Source organism: Periplaneta americana, chromosome 4 (genome assembly GCF_040183065.1).
Source record: "Periplaneta americana isolate PAMFEO1 chromosome 4, P.americana_PAMFEO1_priV1, whole genome shotgun sequence".
Lineage (NCBI taxonomy): Eukaryota > Metazoa > Arthropoda > Insecta > Blattodea > Blattidae > Periplaneta > Periplaneta americana.
In genome coordinates, this window is record NC_091120.1 from 37,923,780 (window position 1) to 37,947,309 (window position 23,530).

Genomic DNA, 23,530 nt, shown 5'->3' on the forward strand with positions numbered 1-23,530 from the left:
ATAAACGCTGTAGTGTCAAGCTTTTGGGATTAAGTTTGTTTCGAAACGTCAGCCAGTCAAAAATAAGATGATGTTATAATGAAAAATCGAGAATCTATTATAGTATAGGCCTAATTCTTCATATTTTCTACCGCAAAAGGAACTAAAAAGCAATGTAAAACATGATTGAAATATCACAAATAAAGCATATACCCACGACACAAAATGTAAATACAATTTAGTGCCTTGATAACAAACGACGCAATTGATTTCTTCATACAATCGATTTTATCAAAGGACAACGCCATTCGTAAATTCATAGTGTTAGTTTTCCTTATATATCTTTCCTAATATGAATTCTCAAAATTTCATTCTTGTCTTTCTGTTTACGTCTAACTATTACGTTTGCATTCTCAAAGTAGTCTTACTGTCACAGAATATGAATTCGTACTCAAGGGCAAATTAAACTCATCTTACGTTCACTAAACCTTCCGTCCAGCAATTATGAACATTTGCCGGGTGGAAGTAGCCTTCAGCTGCGGAACACCGCGAAAAAATACACTTTTTATTTTTAGTTCTGAGACAATTAATAAATATGAAGAGTCCACTGCAAGAATGATGGATGTCACTTTCTTGTCGAAAATGAACCAAGACTGTCAGTGCGTAGCTTAAGACATATAGAATGTACATACAGAGTTATATGGCATTAACAATGATAGTCATTGTCCAGTAATGATCGGAAAATCACAGTTAAGCTTTGAGCTCTAAGCATTTCAAACTTTCAATTGCTTCTCCTGCAAAATGTATTCCAAATGACATCCATCATTCTTGCAGTGGACTCTTCATATGGAAATCGCTAGTGAGCCTACGTATAATGAATGGCTCAAATAATATTTAAAAATTGAGTATTAGCAACACAACTTACTAGGGAGTATAAGTTTCATGTCATCACATAATATTATTTAGAGAAGTCACAATGAAACACTGGTTCTAATGCTTCATTAAAAGGAAAGATAATGAATTCGATATAAAATAAAAAGTATCCTAATATAAAATTAATTATTAAGCTGATATTTCGTAAAATTTGTCCTGGAACATGGAAGTTACTGAGATTTCTAATCTCCATAATTTTGATTGTAAGCTTTTGAAATTTTAAAATCGAATAGTGTTGATGAGTTACATGTGCACAATTATTTTCAAAATTTTATGTTGAAAAATGTACTCGGAAAAAATAAAATATAAAAAAGTGTTTATAATTTTAGTAAACAAATATCTGGGTCTCATATACAGATAATTTGTTTCTTAAACTTTTAAAATGATGCTAAGACTACCTACAATGAAATGGTGCATGGGTTTGTTCCTAGTCAATACAGTTCATCAGTAAAAAAAAAATTAACTTTTAACATTGACCAAAATTGACGAAAACTCAATAGCGTGTCCCCGTAAGTAACTTACATACACTTTGAGCAACATGAAGGTGTCCATCTACAAACCATTAATGCGCACAGGAGACAGGGAAGTAGAGTGGGGATGGTATGGTGTGCGCCATAAAAGGTATTCTGTTTTACAAAAGTTTGAACTGAACCCAAACAAGTTCTGAGTTATGACTGGAAGAAATTTGCCTTCTCTTGGACTGTAACCGGGTTCTTCCGATCGAGAGTTTATCGCTAGATTGACAAAGCTGTCTCATCCCAACACCTGCCTAGGTTATTGTAACGAAAAATAACAAGACTGTAATTATATTGTTATAATATAATTTATTTTAAATAAAGTTCAAATGTACATTAATAAAAATAACTTAATGACAATATAACAATTGACAATGGCTCCAGAAACACGTTCAAAAATATGTATAAATAACTTAAACGTAATTAAATTATATTTAAAAAATAACTTATTTGTATATTTAAAGTTGTGGACAAACTTTGTTTCATTGTCTCGTCAAGTTAATTTGTACCTAAGCGTAATTAATTAATTTGTTTTTATTGTGGTTGAAGTTTGGTCAAAGGTCATTGGTTCTCTTATTAGTCTTAATACCTCACAGCCTCAGATTCCAATGGGTGCTGGGTGACCTCACTGGCTGGAAACTCTACCATAAGTGTTCGTTGTATTTATAGTCCAAGTAACATGTCATATTTTCTAATTACATAGATTTACACACGTTATTTCGGTAGTCATGGCTACAGATCCTTCTTCCAAAAGAAGGCACGTTGTTTCTCTATGCCGTCATATGATATATTTCCATGAAGAATAAGTGTCATTGTTTTTGTCGCAAGATACATTCAATTGTCAAGATCGTGAGTCACAATGTAATCCTTGTCTTCGTCGTTATTGAAACTTCGATACTAATAAAGTTGTACGGCAGTGAATTTCTGTTTATAGAGTGAACTAGTGGAAAAATCTTGTCTAAACTATGGCCTAAAACAATTTATACACTAATGTTGTGTCTTTCTTAAAGTGACTGAGTATGAAGGACACAAATTAATGACTTCCAGTTGTGACGTATGACTCGTTCGGTGAGACATTTATATCGGGGCGACTGCCCCAATGGGAAATACGATTACCTGTTTGAATTCTTTTTTTTTTTTTTAAGAGGACGGAGTGTAGTGTCTATGTACACAAGTTTCAGATGCTCTGTGATGTGGAACATCTGCTGAGGTCAGTGTAGCGCATAAGAACGGCCCACAAAACTCGCGGCCAGTTTTGGTGTCAAGTCGTCTAAGGTACAATTGAACGTCATTGAGCTCTTAGCTGCGCATGCGCTCTGTATGCGAGCCAGTGCGGATCTTCCGGGTACCTTACGCTCCTGATCGACCGCCTGTTCCAACCGCCACCACCTCCGCCACCGCCGCCGCCACCTCCCCATCCGCCGCCACCACTCGGAGGGCCGTAACTGTCACCACCGCCTCCGCCGTGTCCTCCGCCTCCGCCATAACCGCCGCCTCCGCCATAGCCACCGCCTCCACCGCCGCCTCCGGCCCATCCTCCGCCACCACCGCCGCCGCTCGGTGGTCCGTAACTGTCGTGTCCACCGCCGCCTCCATGTCCGCCGTGGTCGCCATGTCCGCCATGGTCGCCGCCTCCAGTTACAACAATGATGTGTTTCTCTTGCCCTCCGTGATCACCGCCTCCTTTCTTCATCATCAGCTTCTTGATGATCTGGATCTTGGAGAGCAGGAGTGCGAGAGAGCCTATGATCAGCGCCTTTATTGCCTTGATTTTGATGAGCAGCAGCATGGCCTTGCCCAACACCAGCATCTTACCCATCATGAGGGCACCTAGCATGCCCATCATCTTCTTCATACCTTTCCCGCCTTTCTTCTTCTTCTTACCTCCACCGCCTCCACCACCACGACCTGCAATGCACAAACCAAGTCAAAAGGTATTAATTTTCTCGAAAAAATTTGAAATTGGGAATTGTTTAAACCTAAGGAGTTTGAGATCATACATGTTAGTACATAAATTTATAAATTATGTTTCATTTAACGACTCTCGCAACTGTCGATATCATATCAGCGTCGCCCGTCAGCCGGAATTCTGTCCCGCAGGAGTTATTTTACACGCCAGTAAATCTACATTCATAACATTTGCTCACGTAATAAACAACGAGTATAACTTTATAAACTTTTTCATAATATTAGTATTTTAATTTTGTTCGTTCCTTTAACATAAAATAAGCATATCGTATTTTTATTTATTTCCTTCCGAGTTTTAAATGTTTTAAAATTGTATTTTTATAACGTGAAATATGCATCATTATTGTATACGATCTCTAGAATATTCAATTGAAATGGGAGTATAGAAATACAGAGTGCGTCAGAAAGAACGGATGGATTTCAAAATATCGATACGCAGCGAGGGGAGGGATAGAGTGAGCGGGACCACGACTGTTGGGTCAGCGAGAGAATGCAGTTTCAGTTGAGAACATGGTGTTGGTCTGGTGTACAACGTGCTTTCATCGCAGAGACATTTTTGAAAAATGAAGAGTCTGTGATCGTCACTCAGGACTCATTTAGACATCGGACGTCACGCTAGGATTCCAACTCGGAATACAATTTTGCGGTGGGTGGCTTCATTTCGTACCACAGATTCAACATTAAAGAAGAAATCACCTGGACGAACACAGAGCGCGTGTACACCTGCAAATGTGGAGACAGACAGTAGGATGTCCGGCCACCTCAACGATCAGCCCGCAAACATGCTATTGCACTGAGATTGTCCGAGGTTACGGTAAGATCTTTGGGACCATTTGAAGGCGCAAGTAACCACATACACTGGACGAACTGAAGACGGCGATTCGTGAAGAAATCGCGGCAATCCCACCAACTATGACTGTGAAAGTGACGGCGAACTTCAGAAAACGCCTCGATGCCTGTATCGAAAGCCAAGGACATCATGTGGATGATGTTGTATACCATAAATAAACTGCATGTATTGATGAGTCTGTTGATAACAATAAATTTTTGATTTGATGTATCCTTACAATTTTCTTGCCCTGTGAAATCCATCCATTCTTTCTGGCGCATCCTTTATTTCTTAATCTTTTCAGTTTGGTTTGAAATAAGCGTGTCATATTTTCTATGTTCCTTGAACATTTAATTAAATTTAGGTTTTAGAGTCTATTTTAAATTTTCCAAGATTTCGTATAACGTCCAATGAGCAATGTTCATTCTCCGTTCTCTAACACAGTTCACATACAAAACTTAAATGATATATCGTCTGTATTATTCCTTACGAGTTTAAAAATAATGACTTTCAATGGCATTGACCTTCAACAAGCCAAGTGAAGGGGTTGTCAAAGCAAAACAACTAAATGTGTTCTCCCAACTAGTTGCAGCGCGCAGAGTTCCAAGATGTCATAATTCATGTATTTTAAAATGCACGTTTTTCTGGAAAAATATTCAAAATATAGAAAAATGGTATTTTACTTTTTTGTTTCTTTTTACTCAAGGAATCACGCACCAGAATTAATGGCATTACTTACGGTTCACCCTGTATGTTAAAATGATTGACAAGTTCCTAGGATCCCTCTGCTTGAAAAGAACGCAAACACTACAATTAAAGAGTCCATTTCTCAATATAAGAAAACGTGTACATGTTGGTAGACTATATTAATTGCTCAAAAGCATATATTATTATTATTATTATTATTATTATTATTATTATTATTATTATTATTATTATTATTATTATTATTATAACAAAAAGTAAAACATTTTAATATTAATGAGACAAACGTCACGTTTCTTATGTCTACTAGCATGTACGCATTGTATTCTTCACCTGACATAATTAGGAACATTATATATTTCCAGACGTTTGATATGGGCAGGGCATGTAGCACGTATGGGCGAATCCAGAAATGCATATAGAGTGTTAGTTGGGAGGCCGGAGGGAAAAAGACCTTTAGGAAGACCGAGACGTAGATGGGAAGATAATATTAAAATGGATTTGAGGGAGGTGGTATGTGATGATAGAGAATGGATTAATCTTGCTCAGGATAGGGACCAATGGCGGGCTTATGTGAGGGCGGCAATGAACCTCCGGGTTCCTTAAAAGCAGTAAGTAAGTAAGTACAGTAAAACCTCTATTATCCGTGGTAATGAAGGGGGTGGAGTAAACGGTTAATAGGAAAATCGTATAATCCGTACTATAAAAGGTGTTCATAAACTAAATTCATAATACATTTCCTCCGTGGTCTTTTCTTTTAACACATGGATCATAAGTTCACTAATTTAAGTCTAGTTTTCAGCGACGGGTTTTAATGGCCAAGGAAACTCTTTATGACAGCTGTCTGTGAAAAAATAGGAATATAAAGGTCACATGTTGTAGATTTACAATTTTGGTGCATTTTATATTTTGTTTTTCATTAAATCGCACACAGTTGTAATTTCTATCTCGTATTGTGATGAGAGTTTCTCAGTTCCCAAACCACTCAATTACTTGCACTTCTTTTGTAGCAAATACGTTTTCTTTTGACACCTGTGGAAGACATTTTGCATAGAAGTTCAACAATACGACCACTCGAAGAGTAGATCATACTACGTTAGGGTAAAGGTTTGTAAAATATACTGTGTAGAAAAAAATTCGTACTAATATAATGTACATTACTCATATTTTTTCTGCAAAACAAAAAGAGCGAGAGAGAAAGACAGTCGGATTATCCACCAATCGGTTAATACGGTAACGGATAATCGGGGGTTTACTGTATGTACCAACTTACTGGTACTAGGATGATAAGTACATTGGCTCGCAAAACTTTTGTCCTATGAAATAATTTGGAAGTGAACTTTGTGAAATATTATGTTGGCAATATGTCTACATACCCCACTCCACATGTCGTCCTGGGAAGGGAGTTATTTGATCTCTGAGTTGCAGGTATATACCTAGCTAATCGAACCAAAGCAACCTTTTAGAGCAACAACAGTATATGTAACCGACAGAAATAAAACATTGAATCTATTTTGCACCGAAATGTTTAAAACATGTTGTTTATTTCTCTTGAGTATTATATAATATCCCAGGAAAATTTTTCATCTTCCCTGCACGTATAAATACCATGTTGGATCATAAACATAGAATAGATCACATCGCGTTTTGACAAGAATATTATGAATATCCATGGGAAAATGTAATATTTTCAGATTAAAAGATTTTCTCAAACACCAGTCATGGGCCTATTCAGGTATTTCGTCCTATTGGGTCCACAAGGTTCCAGCCAGAATATGTAACATCAACACAACACAGTGGACGTATTTCTGTCGCTGTTTGGGAAAGGATTTCCAGGTTATAAGGAGGAACTCTGTGTAAAATTGAAGAGAATTTGACTTCCCATTATGGAAAATACAGTAGGCTATGCTACCTAGCATGGAACCTGATAAAGAGTGCGTCAGAAAGAACGGATGGATTTCAAACTATCGATACGCAACGAGGAGAGAGAGAGAGAGTGAGGGGGCCCACGACTGTTGGGTCAGCCATAGAATGCAGTTTCAGTTGAGAATATGGTGTTGGTCTGGTGTACAACGTGCTTTCATCGTAGAGACATTTTTGAAAAATGAAGAGTCTGTGATCGCCACTCAGGACTCATTTCGACATCGGATGTCACGCTAGGATTCCAACTCGGAATATAATTTTGCGGTGGGTGGCTTCATTTCGTATCACAGGTTCAACATTAAAGAAGAAATCACCTGGACGAAATTCTATTGCACTGAGATTGTCCGAGGCTACGGTAAGATCTCGCGCCCTGCGACTTCTTTCTTTGGGACCATTTGAAGGCGTAAGTTTGTAAACATCGATCACATACACTGGACGAACTGAAGACAGCGATTCGTGAAGAAATCGCGGCAATTGCACCAGCTATGACTGTGAAAGTGATGGCGAACATCATAAAACGCCTCGATGCCTGTATTGAAAGCCAATGACATCATATGGATAATGATGTTTTACATAAATAAACTGCATGTATTGGTGAATATGTTGATAACAATAAATTTTTGATTTGATGAATCTTTACAATTTTCTTGCCATGTGAAATCCATCCGTTCTTTCTGACGCATCCTGTATAATTATATTTTTTCAACAGGACAATTCCTCCATCTACACTTCTTTGTTGTATCAAATATGGTTCCAATATCATGTTTGGTGTTGAAAGCACAGTCATTTGCTACTTCTATATGCTTTGGTTATTTTTTAGTTCGTTACATCCACATTTTCGTTCCAGTACTATATGAGAGTAATATGCAAATCTTTTCTTATGTGTGCAAAATATGAATTAAACTGCTGTATCTTATGAGGTATAATTGACAATCATGTTTTAAATTATACACATAACCATAAAAATTTGTCTTAATAAAATTATTTACCCGATTTTTTAGAATATTAAACTATTGATTGTTACTGCCACCTTTAATGGACGTAATTTTATTAACGTAGTGTTATTGCCATGACAATAGCCAAAATAAAATGAGCTATAGGCCCATTATAACGCAAAGAACCGTGGTGTGAGGAGGAGCTACAAAATGCCGTGTTTATTAAATTTACCTAGTATCACTAGACCACTAATTAAACATATTTTCTTTGGGTGCTATGCATAGATATTTCGCTAGCCCGCGCTACGAGCGTACTAAACTAGCCCCGGCTATCGACTGATTACTTGTACAGGATTCATACCATGTCATAAAGGGACATCATTTTATTTTTACTTCAATTTTTATTGTACCTGAGTTTTTGAATGTACTTCACTCCCACCCCTTCTACTGATGAAGTTCAACCGTCCTCTACACAGAACCAAGACCGCATATACAGTCATAGTAGCTTTACGTTCAGAGTAAACAGTACGGTCCAAAAATACAGTATGTTCGCATTTTCCAGTGACGAAAGAACTTTCAATATTGCAAAATTTTCGCACAAGTACTGTCGTCCATTTGCCTACGTCGCATCCCGGTTTCCCCCACCAGCTTTTATTCGCCAGCTAGTGGCTGGGCTGTCTTAGCTCTTTTCTGAGAACATTAATTTCTGTTAGGAATTGGACGTCTACGTAATATTATACAACTGTTTAAAATAATTTAAATAAAAGGGCCTCGTTAAGTAATTAACTGTCACGTGATTTCCTCCCATTCTACGACTCTACGACATAACCACTTGGACGAACAGTAGATAGTATGTCTGAGTAATTTTATCTTGTCGGATCGGGCAGAAGTGAAGATTGAATTTACAGTACGTAAGGTACTCTTTTATAGAGTATGTACAGAATTATTTCAGCATGAGTTACTAGTACGAAGGACGAAACTGGTAATTGGAATTAGGTACAGTAGTCTACAGTGCTATAATATGCACAAAAGAACTAAAGACTGTATCGAAATGAACGGCCACCATTTTAAAGACTATGTTTACATATCCATATTATGATTATTTTTCAATTTAACTTCATTCTCTATATTGTATGCTAATGTGCTGTAGACAGTATAATATACACTGCATAATGAATACGTCCGAATGGATAGCTCAGTTTGTAAGTAAAAACACTAAGTGTTAATACAGTACTGTATTTTGATTAAATAAAAACCTAATGAAAATTATCAAACTCAAAATCGCGATATTTCCTAGTTTACGTAAATGGATGAACTACTTTTCTTCCCTCCTATACCTAGTAAAGTGATTTGTTTGTATAATACGCCAGTATCATCGAACTCCAGTTGTGGAAGAGGGTAGCAAACGGCGTTGATCCAGAGATGTAGGCAAGTTAATATTAAAAATGTTAGTAAAAATGAAATGATGTCCCTGTATATCGCTAACACTGGTTTATGAATAAGAAAAACGTTAGTTCGCTGATCATCCACCGGAAGCCCGCGCTAAGAATGTCTATGAATATGGCCCTATAAGTTTGCTAAGTAGCTTGGTTCAACCTTTCTGTTGTGAGGAGGGGTAGTTTGCTACCTGCAGGGAGACTATCTGCCGCCTACGCTACTGTCGTAGAGTGAGTACAAATACAAACTTAAGAACGAGAAAAACTGTACAGCATATCGGACAAAAATTTTGCGAGCCAGTGTACCATTTTTAACCAAGTCTGTAGCACAGAGAATTCTAAGTCTCTATAAAGTGGGAAGGGAAATGTTGCCGTGCGCAAATGATGTATACCCAAAACTAAAGCCGCGAACAAAATGATGTATAGGCCCAAAACTGACGCCGCGGAGCGTAAAATATGAACTCCCGTTTTATAAAAGCTATTGCAAACCGTTGCAAAAACTAACATTCAAAACATCTGTGTAAGGGATTTGAGGAATCACATCTGTACAACGTAATATATGAGTAAGGGAATTTCCGAAAAGTTCTGACGTCATGTTCCTTTGTTAGCATTAAAGCCTGACCTAAACCGAAATTTGCTGTTTCGTCCATTTCATTTTGTAAATCGAATAGAAGTGTGAAAGCTGTGCTTTGTGAATATTCTTCCGTGCGCTGTTCATCTGTCATTGAAAATGTGTGGATTCATCGGCAGAATTGATCTTGCACTGTTGTGTGCAGACAAAGAGGTCTGCATGTAGTTCCTGTATGACGGGACTGCTGACTCGAATGCAATGTCCGACATGAAATGCCATCCTTCATTTTGTGACGAGGCGGGACGGAACATTCCAAAGATTCAAAATAAAAGGAATTTCGCATGAATGGGAGAGCGAGTTTTGCTCAGTCCAACGAAATTATAGTACGCATGTGTAGACGGGTAGGCTATTAACTTAATTACATCTCCTCAATTGACAGCAGAACTTGCTCAATTATAGTATGTTGGCTGCAACACATCACGCAATATGTTAGTGATAGACACATATGTAATAAGAAAAGACACTTCGAATTTAGCTTCGTCTGTACGATATAATTAAGTTGCTGTATTTACAACGTAATCTATACAGGGAGCTGAAAGAGTTGTCACATATTTGAAGTGTCTTATAATGCATTTCTTTCAATGATAACTGTAGGAAAGAAGAGTTATTTTCTCACACAAGACTAGGCCTAGCCTACTCATTACGTCTTGCAATGTTTAATTATCCATATGTTTCACAAAGTTATCAAAAAGATAACCATCTTGAATCTTGTGTACACTACTTTTAACACTTAAATACAAATGATTGATAAAATGGCAAACTTAATAGTGTTAATTATATAAGTACGTGTGGCTTACAGCTGTTTCGGTGTATACTGTACATCATCATCAGAGCCTACTAGATCATGGCGTCGTCTTGATATCGCTGCCTGTTGTAGGGGTGTGTTTGCGTGTTGAAAAGTGGAGTCAAATAGTGAGTGTGTTCTGAAATTGATCTGTGTGTTGAGAATTTGATTAGGGTGTGTTTTAGTGTGTCTGTATATTTCATATTGTTCTAGTGTGTTGAGTTTTTGGTTTTTTGGTTGTATGTGTAGGATTTCCATGTCTGTATTTATCTTATTGTATGTATGGTTAGCATTAGTTATGTGTTCGGCATATATAGATGTAGATATCAAGATCAGGGACGACACAAAGAATCAATGCAACGATAAAAAATATATCGAGTGAACCATAAGTAATGTCATTAATTTCAAGTTGTTATTCTTTGAGATTTTTCAAATAAAAATATTTAATACAATTACTCTCGTCTTTGCTTCCTTTTCAAGAAAACAATGGTTTTATATGAAATGGACTATTTCATTGAGTGTTTTGGGAAAGCCATTGACTTAATTCCCAATATGCTCAGTTCATTTACGAGAGCAGTGTATTACACTAATGTATGATTGAAAGAAATTAGTTTTGTCCTTTAAATGTGCAGAAATTTCATCTGAACAAATGTAACTTTTCGACCTGCAAAGAAATTTTAAAATATTACATTTGTTCGGATCTAATTTCTGTACATTTAAAGGATAAAACTAAAATTCTTTCAGTCATTTATTATCGTAATACACTGTTCTCTTAAATTGACTGAACATATTGGGAATTAAATTAATGCCTTTCCAAAAATACGGTATGAAATGTTTCAAACAAAACATTTTTTTCTCTAAAAGGAAACAAAAACGAGCAAAATTATATTAAAGTCTTTTGTTTGAAATATCTTAAAGAATGACCCATTGAAATTAATGACATTACTTACGGTAAACTCTGTATATCTCGAAATTTACAGTCTGTTTCGTAGCGGCCGTTTGCTATAACGAGAGAAAACATACATTACACATCTAGCATTCATGTCCGGTTGCATAAAAATCAAGGTACTTATTCTACAGCTATCTGTTCCATAACTTTATGGACTACATAAGTTTGTGCCATTTCTGAAAGCAAATTTTTTTATCTATCCAATAGTTATGCATTCGATAACACGCTGTAAATTTGGCCGCCAGATGGTGACATTTGTTTTCAGTTTGATTTTGAGCAGTCTTGCAAACTTAGTAAATTTGAACGTCGATTTAGTTACACAAATTGCACGTTTACTATTGTTGATATAGAATGTACCGATTTTTTAACTTCTTACGAAACTGGTGCTATTCGACAGGAGTAGGCTACGTGCTGGCACCAGGTTTTCCCCTTCTCCCTTCCTCATCCTCATCATCACCACTCAGTCTATACACTACACTTACACTCACCTAGAACACGACATAACACTCCACAGATATATACATCATGTACAGTGTGACCCGCCGAAATGGTGTGCAACTAGAAAATTGGTCACAGTTCTGCCATCTATTCGCAATATGTGGAACCCGAATCACGGAAAGTGATGGGGGGGGGGTAGGCATTATATACATACATACACACATACATACATACATACATACATACATACATACATACATACATACATACATACATACATACATACATACATACATACATACATACATACATACATACATACATACATACACGCATGGTAGAAACATTTATCATCATCATAGTCGGTTTGATAGATAAGTTGACAGAGCGTTGGCTTGCTACAATCGTTGGCCGGAGTTCAAATCTCAACAATGGTAGACAAAGCCATCGTTGGTGATGATTTCATCACGGTTATCCCGTTATTTTATATCAACATTCCACCAATCCTCTCCACAATTACCCTTTCATTACCATCTCCATCTCGAAAAATAGGACATGTCTTGCATTTTTATGATGCCGAATCGATCGTCCGTCATGATTTTTAGTAGGTATTTTACGACGCTTTATCAACATCTTAGGTTATTTATCGTCTCAATGAGATGAAGGTGATAATGCCGATGAAATGAGTCCGGGGTCCAGCACCGAAAGTTACCCAACATTTACTCACATTGGGTAACTTGCCTCGACCAGGAATCGAACTCGGGCCACTTGGTTTCGCGGCCAGACGCGCTAACCGTTACTCTACAGGTGTGGACCCGTCATGATTGTTTGTCGAAAAGATTGGAATGGGTTGACTCAGATCAATGAATTTTGAAATAGAATTAGATATTATCTCCAGTCATTCTTCCCCATCCCAACAATCTCCGACTTCACGTACACACTCACTGAATTTCGACCAGTTTTCATTTTTTTTTTTTTTCAAGAAAGAAATCCAACCTTTCCACAACTGTAGCAAACTCCACAGCTGATTACTAAACATGGAGGGAATAAGATGATTGACCAATGTTACCAACTTCCGATAAATGACAGTGACGAACCCTCGTCCATTTGCCGCGAATTTCAAGCTCAAGAGAATTTTAGAAAATGGCAATTTTTCCTAAACAAAAAAAGAAAATAATGCAAATTACAGTACCTGCACGAACTGTCACAAATTTTTAAAACTAAAAACAATAATTGCACAAGAAATCTTTCAGATATGTCTAACTATCCCAAAATTCACTGATCTAAGTCAACCCATTCTGGAGTAATTACTTATTTTCCTACAAAATATCTAATTTTTAAATAAGTTTTATAACAGGATAATTGTTATATAATACACACTTTGGAAGATATATAGATTGGGTTTACAGTAAAAACCACTTTTCACAGGCATTTGGTCCCTGTATTAAGATCAGAGGGTTCCACGTAATAGGATAAGACAGGAGTGAAACATCACTTATGCAGGGGTGTCCTTTAACTTTTGGTGGAACCTGTATACTGTATAATTCTCGAGATTTTATTGCCGAACACTGACGCGCTGAATAACAAGTAAATTGTTGTTACTTGCGCCTATGTCCTGGCGTAAACCCGTTATGTTACAACTTTGTAATCAGAATTCTTTATACATACAGTGCGAAAGTGATATACTGTGCAGATTCAAGGAGACAATAGAATACATTAAAATAAATTAAAATCGTATTGTGCGCTTTGTAATTAAATGCATTGTTAATTACAAAATTGGGCTAAAGTCTGCGTATCATGACAACAGCGCATCGCAGAATCATCTATGAATATACACATTATACACACGAACTCAGGCCTGAATAGCAGCATTCTGTCCCTTTGCCATTGCAGTAGGGTTTCCAGGCTTCGTAATGGCAGAAAGTAACGTCACGTGTTAAACTATTTTATTTAATTTGCAAGAAAACAGTATATTTTATTTAAAAACAGCAAAGAGATAAATCATTCCTTATCATCTTCTCTAATATTAAGAATAAACATCAGAATCGTAAGGTAGTACTTAGGCTATTGAGTAAAATAGTGTTAACATTTAGGGTTAGGGCGCGGGTTCGATTACCGCTTGGGCTGATTACCTCGGGTTTTTCCTTGGTTTTCCAGAACCATGAGGCAAATTTCAGGTAATTTATGGCGAATCCTCTGCCTCATCTCGCTATCAACAATCTCATTGACGATAAATAACCTCGTAGTTGGTACAGTATCCTTGAATAACCAAGTAAAAAAACCATTTTGGGTGAAAGTAATTTTTTTATGAAAATATTATTCATTTGGGACTAAAATTATATTAGAATTTTTTGTTGCACTCTATCCAAGGAATTGTTAGTCAATTGTTTGAAGACAGATTTGAACCTTATAAGTGACACCAATAAGGCATCACTCATGAGGCAACTAATCTAGGAGATAATAGGGTAGATTGACCTCTTCCATTTGCCCTACATTCCATACATCGTTGACTAATAACATATTACACTCATCAGACTTCAGATGTATACAGAAAATTGTTCTTCCTCTGACACATATCGTAAAGTGAGATGTACTGCCTGATAATAGATGTACAGATACGAAAATAAAATTTGGAGCTCCTTTATTGTATAAGTTTCGCTTATAACTAGAGACGAGAATTTCATGCACTATAAAATCCCAAAATATGCATGCATTCATGCATTATTAAACTATGAAACATGCACAAACAGGCGGAAAATACATTAAAATATGCACTTTCATTTTTGTTTCAAATTTCTTATTTAACTTCACTTTTTTGCACAGTTAACAACTAACATCATTTCTAAATTGGTTTCTGTGAGGTTTCTGCACTTGTCAGTCAATATGTTTTTGTAGGCAGAGAATGACCTCACTATATCGTAAGAAGTTATGGGTGCAAACTTGAATGAACTTTTTTCTTTTATTTAGTTCTTTCTTTCTTTCTTTCTTCACTCCTGATTTCTAAAGCTAAAATAAGGGACATAAAAATCGAGAAACTGGCGTGTCCACTCAAAATCATTAAAACATGCATTTAAACTGAATATAAAGGTAAAAGGTAAAGGTATCCCCGTAACATGCCATGAAGGCACTTAGGGGGCATGGAGGTAGAGCCCCATGCTTTCCATGACCTTGGCACTAGAATGAGGTGGTGTGGTCGGCACCACGCCCTGACCGCCTTTTACCCCCGGGAAAGATCCGGTACTCAATTTTATAGGAGGCTGAGTGAACCTCGAAGCCGTTCTGAAAGTTTGGCAACGAGAAAAAATCCTGTCACCACCTGGAATCGAACCCCGGACCTTCCAGTCCCTAGCCCCTAGCCAGCTGCTCTACCAACTGAGCTACCCGGCCACCTTTAAACTGAATATAATGTATATTATATGCATGATTAAGTTAAAAATTGCTTAAATATGCATTATGCATGTTTTATCCCCAAAAACGTCAAAACATGCAAATATGCACAAAAAAAAGTACACATATTTGGAACCAAAAAGTAATGAAATGGATAAGTACTAAGTTTGAGCTATGTCCTATGTTATTATAAAAACATGCATTTGCATGGAATTCTCGTCTCTTCTTACAACACACTGAGCATGTACAGTAAACAAGAGCCCCTGTAGATATACTTCTTGTAGACAGTCGTGTAAAAGTATTGCCTACATACAGGTGAACTCCTAACAAGACTCGCCCCAAATTTTAATTCCATATCTGTACATATCAGCCAAAACCTTAATCAATGATCAATCCAAGAACTATGCTGTTGAATTCTCCGCAGATATATTACTTCGACCCTTTATATGGACGGGATAGAATGGAATCTTTGATACTGAAGCCACAGTTGATCCATATATTCACACAAATCTCTGGAGGGAATGATCAAATGTATGGTGGCGAGTCTCGCCATCAGGCCGTTCTTGTACAAGCATTGGGAATACTCTCGTCTGCCAGAGGGTCACAATAAATAATTAATTACATTTTCAACTAGCCTAAAAATAGAATTCTACACTGTAGTTCAATTGTTATTTTGCCCGAGAGCACAGTGCATTTATGCTCGATTGAAAGCTGGAAAATATAGGTATACTCCCCGCAGGGACAGACTGAATATTCCTTTTTTCAGCTTGTCTTTTACTGCCTCAAATGGTGGCCATACGCCATGCAAGTCTCATGACCAGAGAATCTCGCTAATTCAGAGTAGCTAGCTTTTCTGACGTGAATACATCTCCAAATTTGGTCTAGTACTAAAGAGTGCCATTGCAGAGTGTCGACCGACATATTTTCAGGTGATTTTTGTCACGCCTATAATTTCTAAACTACGCAACATATTCCAATGAAGTAAAGATGATCGTCAGACAAAGCATAGATGTATCCAACATGACTTTGTGCTGGAGCGGGTGATGTCATCTAGCGATACGCAGGAGGGTGGAATTTGAGCTACAATTTGGTGGGTCGCGAGGCAGCCGTGCCAGTGTAACTCGAGAATTCAAAGTGACAGAACGTTCGTATTGGTGTCAAACGATTCGTAACTAATCAGGCTACAATCTCAATTGAGGAGCAATCAGCAATCGACAAGTTAAATTGGAAAAATTTTGCGAGTGAATTGAGTGAAAATAGAAAATTCACAATGTCGAGGCATAAGCAGCGCTAACGAAAGTGGGCGTATAATCAACAGATATTTTACATCTTGTCCCAAGAGTCGAATTCACGATACAGTCTACCCCGATATCTTTTGTTCTTAATACCTACGAATAAAAATGGAGCTGGCCAAAAGACTAGTTTTTTAATGGTGATGACAATATAGGGTAAATCAGGGTCTGTTGGACAGTCGGGCATGTTGGACATTTTGTACTTTAACGTGTTACCTCGCCACTTGTGGGCACCACATTCTGCTGGAAGTCAATGACGGAAGTAGCCACGCAGGCTAAATAATGATGATGATAATGATATGATAACAATAATTACTTCTTCTTCCTCCTATCAAGGATGGGGATGATTTCGTTCTGAGACTAAATGAATTTTTGCTTTCATCTCGTATGCTGAGGACCTATATTTTGTCTGCCTACTTGCATAGTCGTTATCCGTAATATGTTCGATATATGCCTTAGTCTGTCGAGTGACAATTTACCCCTGTACGAAATACCAATGTTTATTAGGGTTGGAAATTGGTGAGGTTGCCACCTTTAAGCTGAATTTGCCAGCTTCTTGGTGTATAAACCCAGTCAGTAGAGGTGTACCATTGGGGTCTTTACCCTTGTACTCCGTGGTTTCAATTTTAAAAGATTACAATTCAGTTACGTTTTCATTTAAAGTAAAATAGTCGAATGTTCAAATATTCATAGAATAACTTTTTAAAAATTAATAATAATAATAATAATAATAATAATAATAATAATAATAATAATAATAATATTATTATTATTATTATTATTATTATTATTATTATTATTATTATTACTTTGTTCGCTCTTCGGACACTCAGAAGGCCGCGGCCTTTCTTCTGAGAATCACTGATGTACAAGATTTACTTCCTGTAATGACCTCCGAATTTTCAAAAACTAATCGCCTCACCATTTTCATTCTCTCTCTCTCTCTCTCTCTCTCTCTCTTTCTGTCCTTCTCTTTCGTCGTTCCCAAATGCGATCACCGTGCTGATTGTTACATCTAACATTCGCTGGTTGAAACTTGGCCAAGGACGATGGAATTTAAGGGGCGATGAAATCTTTAGCATGGCTTCCTCCGTGAGGTAAGTAAAGCTGGGGTCCCGTGTCGTAAACTTATGGCACATACAAGAATCCTGTCTCTGATAAAAGTCCCAGGCAAAATTGATGAACTATTTCTCGCCCAGGTTGAATTTCGTCGATGAATAAATAACCTCTGCAGTAGAAAGTGTCTAATAAATATTTATTTCGTTACAAATTTCTATTTAAACCAATCTTTTAAATCCATCATTAATTCGAATTTTCGAAGCCAGAACTTCATTAGATTCAACAAAAATAGTGTTCTATCTGGAATTCTAGAGAAATCCAAAAGACCTTTCTGAAAATATCAATTCTTAATAATTCCAAGAATTAAAATTCTATTCATAAACTTCATAGTGATCGACAAGTAGCGAAATAGAAAAAAGTTATTGCTACTATTGACAGATTTTGTACCATTATCCAATGACTGACCACAAGGAAGCGCAAAGGGCGGGATATCCAACACTTCAACGGTATTGTATGTGTCCTCATCCTTCTTACTCACTAGTCAATAACTTGGAAAAGAATACATTTTTGGAAATATTCATTATTGTACGTACGAAAGTTAGTATATTACTTGCTCTTGTGCATTCAAAAGTACTGATTTAATATACGATATTTTAGCGTATAATTCTTTATTATGTGGAATTTTCTGAAAAAAAAAAAGATGGTTAATTCGAATATTGGATATTTATTTTTCAAATTTCTCTTAGTGTTCGCATTAAGTCCACTGTACTGCTGCTACTACTACTGTTATTACCACTGTTACTCTCGATATTACACAGTATTTTGAAATAACATGGGACTTCTACACCACCTGAAATACTTTGTTTACTTTCGAGTTATTGAAAAGGCTCTTTCGACAATATTCTCGTGGTATCAAAAAGTCAGGCAAGATGCCTCTTCTATGTGTCTCAGTGCTTCCTTTAGTTCTTTAATTTTTTAATTTTTAGTTGGTTATTTAAAGATGCTGTATCAAATACTAGGTCATTTAGCGTCGGTGGAATTGGTGGTAGCAAGATAGTATTTGGCGAGAATTCGTCATAGATTACCTGGTATTTGCCTTAAGGTTAGGGAAAACCTCGGAAAACCCCAACCAGGTAATCAGACCAAGCGGAAATCGAACCCACACCCGAGGACAGCTCAGGATCAGAACGAAAGCGCCTCTGCCGACTGAGCTACGCCGGTGGTTCCTTTAGTTTTTAAAAGTACATTCTATCACTAACATTATAGAGAAATTTATAATGACTGCAATGAAATGTTACACGAAAGCTTTATAAGACATATTTAAGTGTCACGAGAGAAACATGAACTCTGGAATTCGTATTTGTTAGTTATTTTTCCTCCCACGTCGCCAGAAAACAGAAAAAAAATGTTCCACTAAAGTAAAGGTGTTTTAAGGGAATATTACAAAAACACTATAATGGGAACATTTCTTGGAACTTCCGACTAGCATCATTTTAACCAGAAAATGAAGGACTACAGACATGGGCTTAGCACACTCACGAAATATTACATGTCACTTACAACTCACTCATATTAGAAAACATTGAGTACGACACACAAAATCCTTCCATTTTCCTGAAAATTTCTGCAATATTAATGATAAAAATTGTATTTTTTCATTTCTAAAACTAAGTTTGTTCTTAATATTTCGTTACTGCTCAACCGCAAACAAAATGCGTTCTGCATTTTTAATCGTCTATTTAACGATAATCAAATATGAGGTTATCTAGCGTCGGAGTGGGATCCGGTAACAGCTAAATAAGACCCAGGATTTGCCATGAGATTCCCTGATATTCGTCTTGTAGTTTAATAAATCCTCAGAATAAACCATGCAGGTATCAACCTAAGCCGGATTCTTATCTAAGCCCGAAAGCAGTATCAATCACGAGTCCAATTCGCTACCTCGGAGCTATGCGATGCTCTTCTTCTCTTTTACACGCACACTTTGACAACATCCAATTACTGCCGAGAAACATCTTGGTCATCCGAACATAAACGAGGCATTTATTGTGGTAAATGAGATTATACCACAGAGCGGATCTTAGAAATATTGGACAAAACATTTTGGATCGGGTTGAAAAATACTTCTAGAATGGTATTCAATAAGCTAGCCCTATTCAGTCTAATGCAAAGCAGTGAAGTTTGAAATCTCAAACAAAAAGAGAACAGACTAGAAACAACTGAAATATTTAGTCGGTTGTTTAAGGCCGTGACTCAAAGCTCAAGTCTATACTAGACACTAGTGACTAGTAACTAGTTGACTAGTAATCTATACACTAGAGAGCTTTGAACATATATGCTTGAATCACGACCTTCATAGACTATTTTTCTTTAAACTATGAAATCACAGTGCAGCAAGAAGGCAGTATCCTAATGCAATTCCATTACGACTTATGTGGAAAAAATAAGAGCCAAAAATATTACAATATTTACAAAAATAATGTAAAGAAGGTATCGGATACCAATGTCAATGTTGAAAGTTAACATATTGTTCTACATTTTACTTCCAAGTATCTTCAGATTTCGTCGGCCGGGTGGCGCAGTCGGCAGAGTGCTGACCTTCTGTGCCCGAGGTTACGGGTTCAATTCCGGTCCAGGTCGATGGCATTTTAAGTGTACTTAAATACGACAGGCTCATGTCAGTAGATTTACTGGCATATAGAATAACTTTTACAGGACAAAATTCCGGCACACTGCCGACGCTGATATAAACTCGGCAGTTGCGAGCGTCGTTAAATAAAACACAATTTCCAATTTTTTCTTCAGATTTCATAGCTCCAATTGCTAACGAGAAATTCATGTTTGTTTAGTGTATAAGTCATCAACCAAGCAAGCATTTTCGTTTACTAGCTACTACGGACTTGATTGTTATGCACTATGTAGTTTTGGATCATGGCACCTGACGTCACATCCGGATATTTAGTTAACTATCTAGTTCACTTCAGCTGTAGATGTAGCTTTGGGACACGGTCTAACTACATTGTATCGAACACCAGATTATTCAGCGTGGTGGTATAGAGTTGGTATTTTGCGAGACGAGGCCGAGGTTTTGACATATGATTACCTGATATTCGTTTCACAGGTAGAAAAATCTCATTTAGGAGTAGGCTACACCTTTCTAATGAAGAAATGTAGAAAATTTTGCAAAGAAACAGTCGAAATGAAAAGTGCTTTACTGGAGTAAACAGAGTGATTCACGTAGATCGTGCAATATTCCAGGAACTGATTCCTGATATCATTCAGAAGAAAAAGTGAATATACGAGGGTTGTTTGAAAAGTTCACAAACTGACATAGAAATTAAACTAGAATTTTTTGAGCCAATCTTTATTTCTCAACATAATCCCCCTCAGACCTTTGGGAGGTTGAGACGTAACAGGAAGGATAATATAAAAATGGATTTGAGGGAGGTGGGATATGATGATAGAGACTGAATTAATCTTACACAGGATAAGGACCGATGGCGGGCTTATGTGAGGGCGGCAATGAACCTGCGGGTTCCTTAAAAGCTATAACCGATCTCTTCTCATGAATTTTCCCTTTCAGTTGCTCTAGGAGATTTGAATAATATTCTCCGGTTGTTTTTCTCCATTTTGCAAGATAGTCTATCATGATTATCCCTTTCGAACACGACACCATAACGTTCCCAGCCAATTGAACAACTTTTGTTTTCTTTGAGGCGTAGAATCACTATGTTTCCATTGTTCCGATTGCTGTTTTATCTCCGGTATGTAGTAGTGGATCCAGGTTTCATGAGTGGTCACAAACCGTCTCAATAAATCAAACGTATTTTTCTCGAATCGAGCCGGACAATCTCTCGAAATTTGACATCGGACGTCCGGTGTTAATAAACGAGGAACCAATCTTTCGGAGACCTTGGAAATGCCCAAGATATTGACTAAGATGTGACTCACCCCTTCAGTTGAGATATGCATAACCTCGCTAATTTCCCGCACTTTCAGTCGACGGTCATCCAAACCATACCGTAGATTTTTTCTACGATTTCTTCGCTTGTTGCTGTTACTATATGTTCACTGCGGGGATCGTTTTCCACACTCTCTCAACTATGTAATTGTAATTTTATTGTTGATATTGTAGTTGGAATCTCCTGGTAGAGGGGCAGAGAAGGCCTGACGGCCTTATCTCTACCAGGTTAAATAAATAAATACTAAAAAAAAAAAAATACTATGTTTAAATAGTGCCGCCCATTTTTTCACAGTCGAAAACGCTAGAGCGGATTCCCCGAATATAGTTCCATGTCTGTTTTAATTTGCGTTGAACTCATTCCATTTTTTACGAAACATTTAATGACAACGCGAAGATCAATATTTTTCATTTTTGCAAATCTGTTCGTTGCACTAACTTCAAAATCTAACTATACAAAATATAGTCAACAGAAAATTATGATTTTTCGCGCTTGAACTAATTTAAAATTTTCGCTAACAATAGCAGCATTGTTGACACGTTTTCAATGTCATCTATGTGTCAGGTCACGAACTTTTCAATCTCACCTCTTATACACGTGTCCGATTTTTAATTTTATTTATTTTATTGGGTTATTTTACGACGCTGTATCAACATCTAGGTTATTTAGCGTCTGAATGAAATGAAAGTGATAATGCCGGTGAAATGAGTCCGGGGTCCAGCACCGAAAGTTACCCAGCATTTGCTCGTGTTGGGTTGAGGGAAATCCCCGGAAAAAAACCTCAACCAGGTAACTTGCCCCGACCGGGATTCGAACCCGGGCCACCTGGTTTCGCGGCCAGACGCGCTGACCGTTACTCCACAGGTGTGGACCCGATTTTTAATAGTTTTGGAAATAATCACGGTTGTTACTTCCAAAATACAGATCCTTGTAAACTTCGCTCGAAAGTTTAAAATTATACTGTAATGTAAATAACTGACATTGATCGGAACAATGCATAGAGTATTCGATAAACTTTCAAAACGAATTGAGAATTGTTTGATTTTTTTACCAGTTGTTACGTTGACTTCCCAATGATGACGTGCATTGCTGTAGAAGCTCGTTTAAAAAAAATTGTAATACAAATTTTTCTGGTGAATAATAATATGAATGTCCTTTAATGAATTTATAATACATCCAGTATTATTTTCATAGAAATTAAATTGATATCTTCTTGACTTCCATGTTCCTGTTCGACTTTCACGAGTCTATAAATTAGACAATTTTTTAATTAGGACATGTTTATATGAACATTTTTCATCACAAGTTTATCAGAAGTCAGTTCCTAAAGTATTGTACGATCTTCGTGAATCACCCTGTATAAAGGAGTATGGCCTTCAACTGCGGAGGTTATTCCGCGTCGAAGTTCAACATCGGCGAGAAATGGCTGAGAAAAGCACCTTTTCAGCAATAGGGCTTATTTAAATGTCATGAATTACGACACAGACCTCACAACTATACTTTCCTCCCGGAGGAAGCCATGCTAAGAGTTTCATTGCCCGTTAACTCCATCTCCGTCGGTCGGGTTTGAATCCGCGAATCTCGGATCAAATGGCGAGCATTATAGCTGTGATAACAACGAGTGAAGCCAAAGAGAAATGCAGAAATTTAGAAAAAAAAGTAGCGTAAATAAAGTTATTTACGAAACCTAAAAACAGTAAATAAATCGATGCAAATCTTTTCGAAATGGCCCACACCTTTGGAGTAACGGTCAGCGCGTCTGGCCGCGAAACCACGTGGCCCGGGTTCGAATCCCGGTCGGGGCA

General features: G+C 37.1%; 1 protein-coding gene across 1 annotated transcript in view; it reads right to left on the reverse strand.

Annotated features, from left to right (window-relative positions):
* Window positions 1-1,716: 1,716 nt before the first annotated feature.
* LOC138697715 (uncharacterized) overlaps window positions 1,717-23,530 on the reverse strand; it is a 28,839-nt gene continuing 7,025 nt past the window's right edge. The window contains exon 2 of the mRNA XM_069823195.1: window positions 1,717-3,335. Within this exon, the coding sequence (XP_069679296.1) occupies window positions 2,716-3,335 (620 nt within the window). The 3' untranslated portion in view covers window positions 1,717-2,715. The remainder of the gene's footprint in view (window positions 3,336-23,530) is intronic.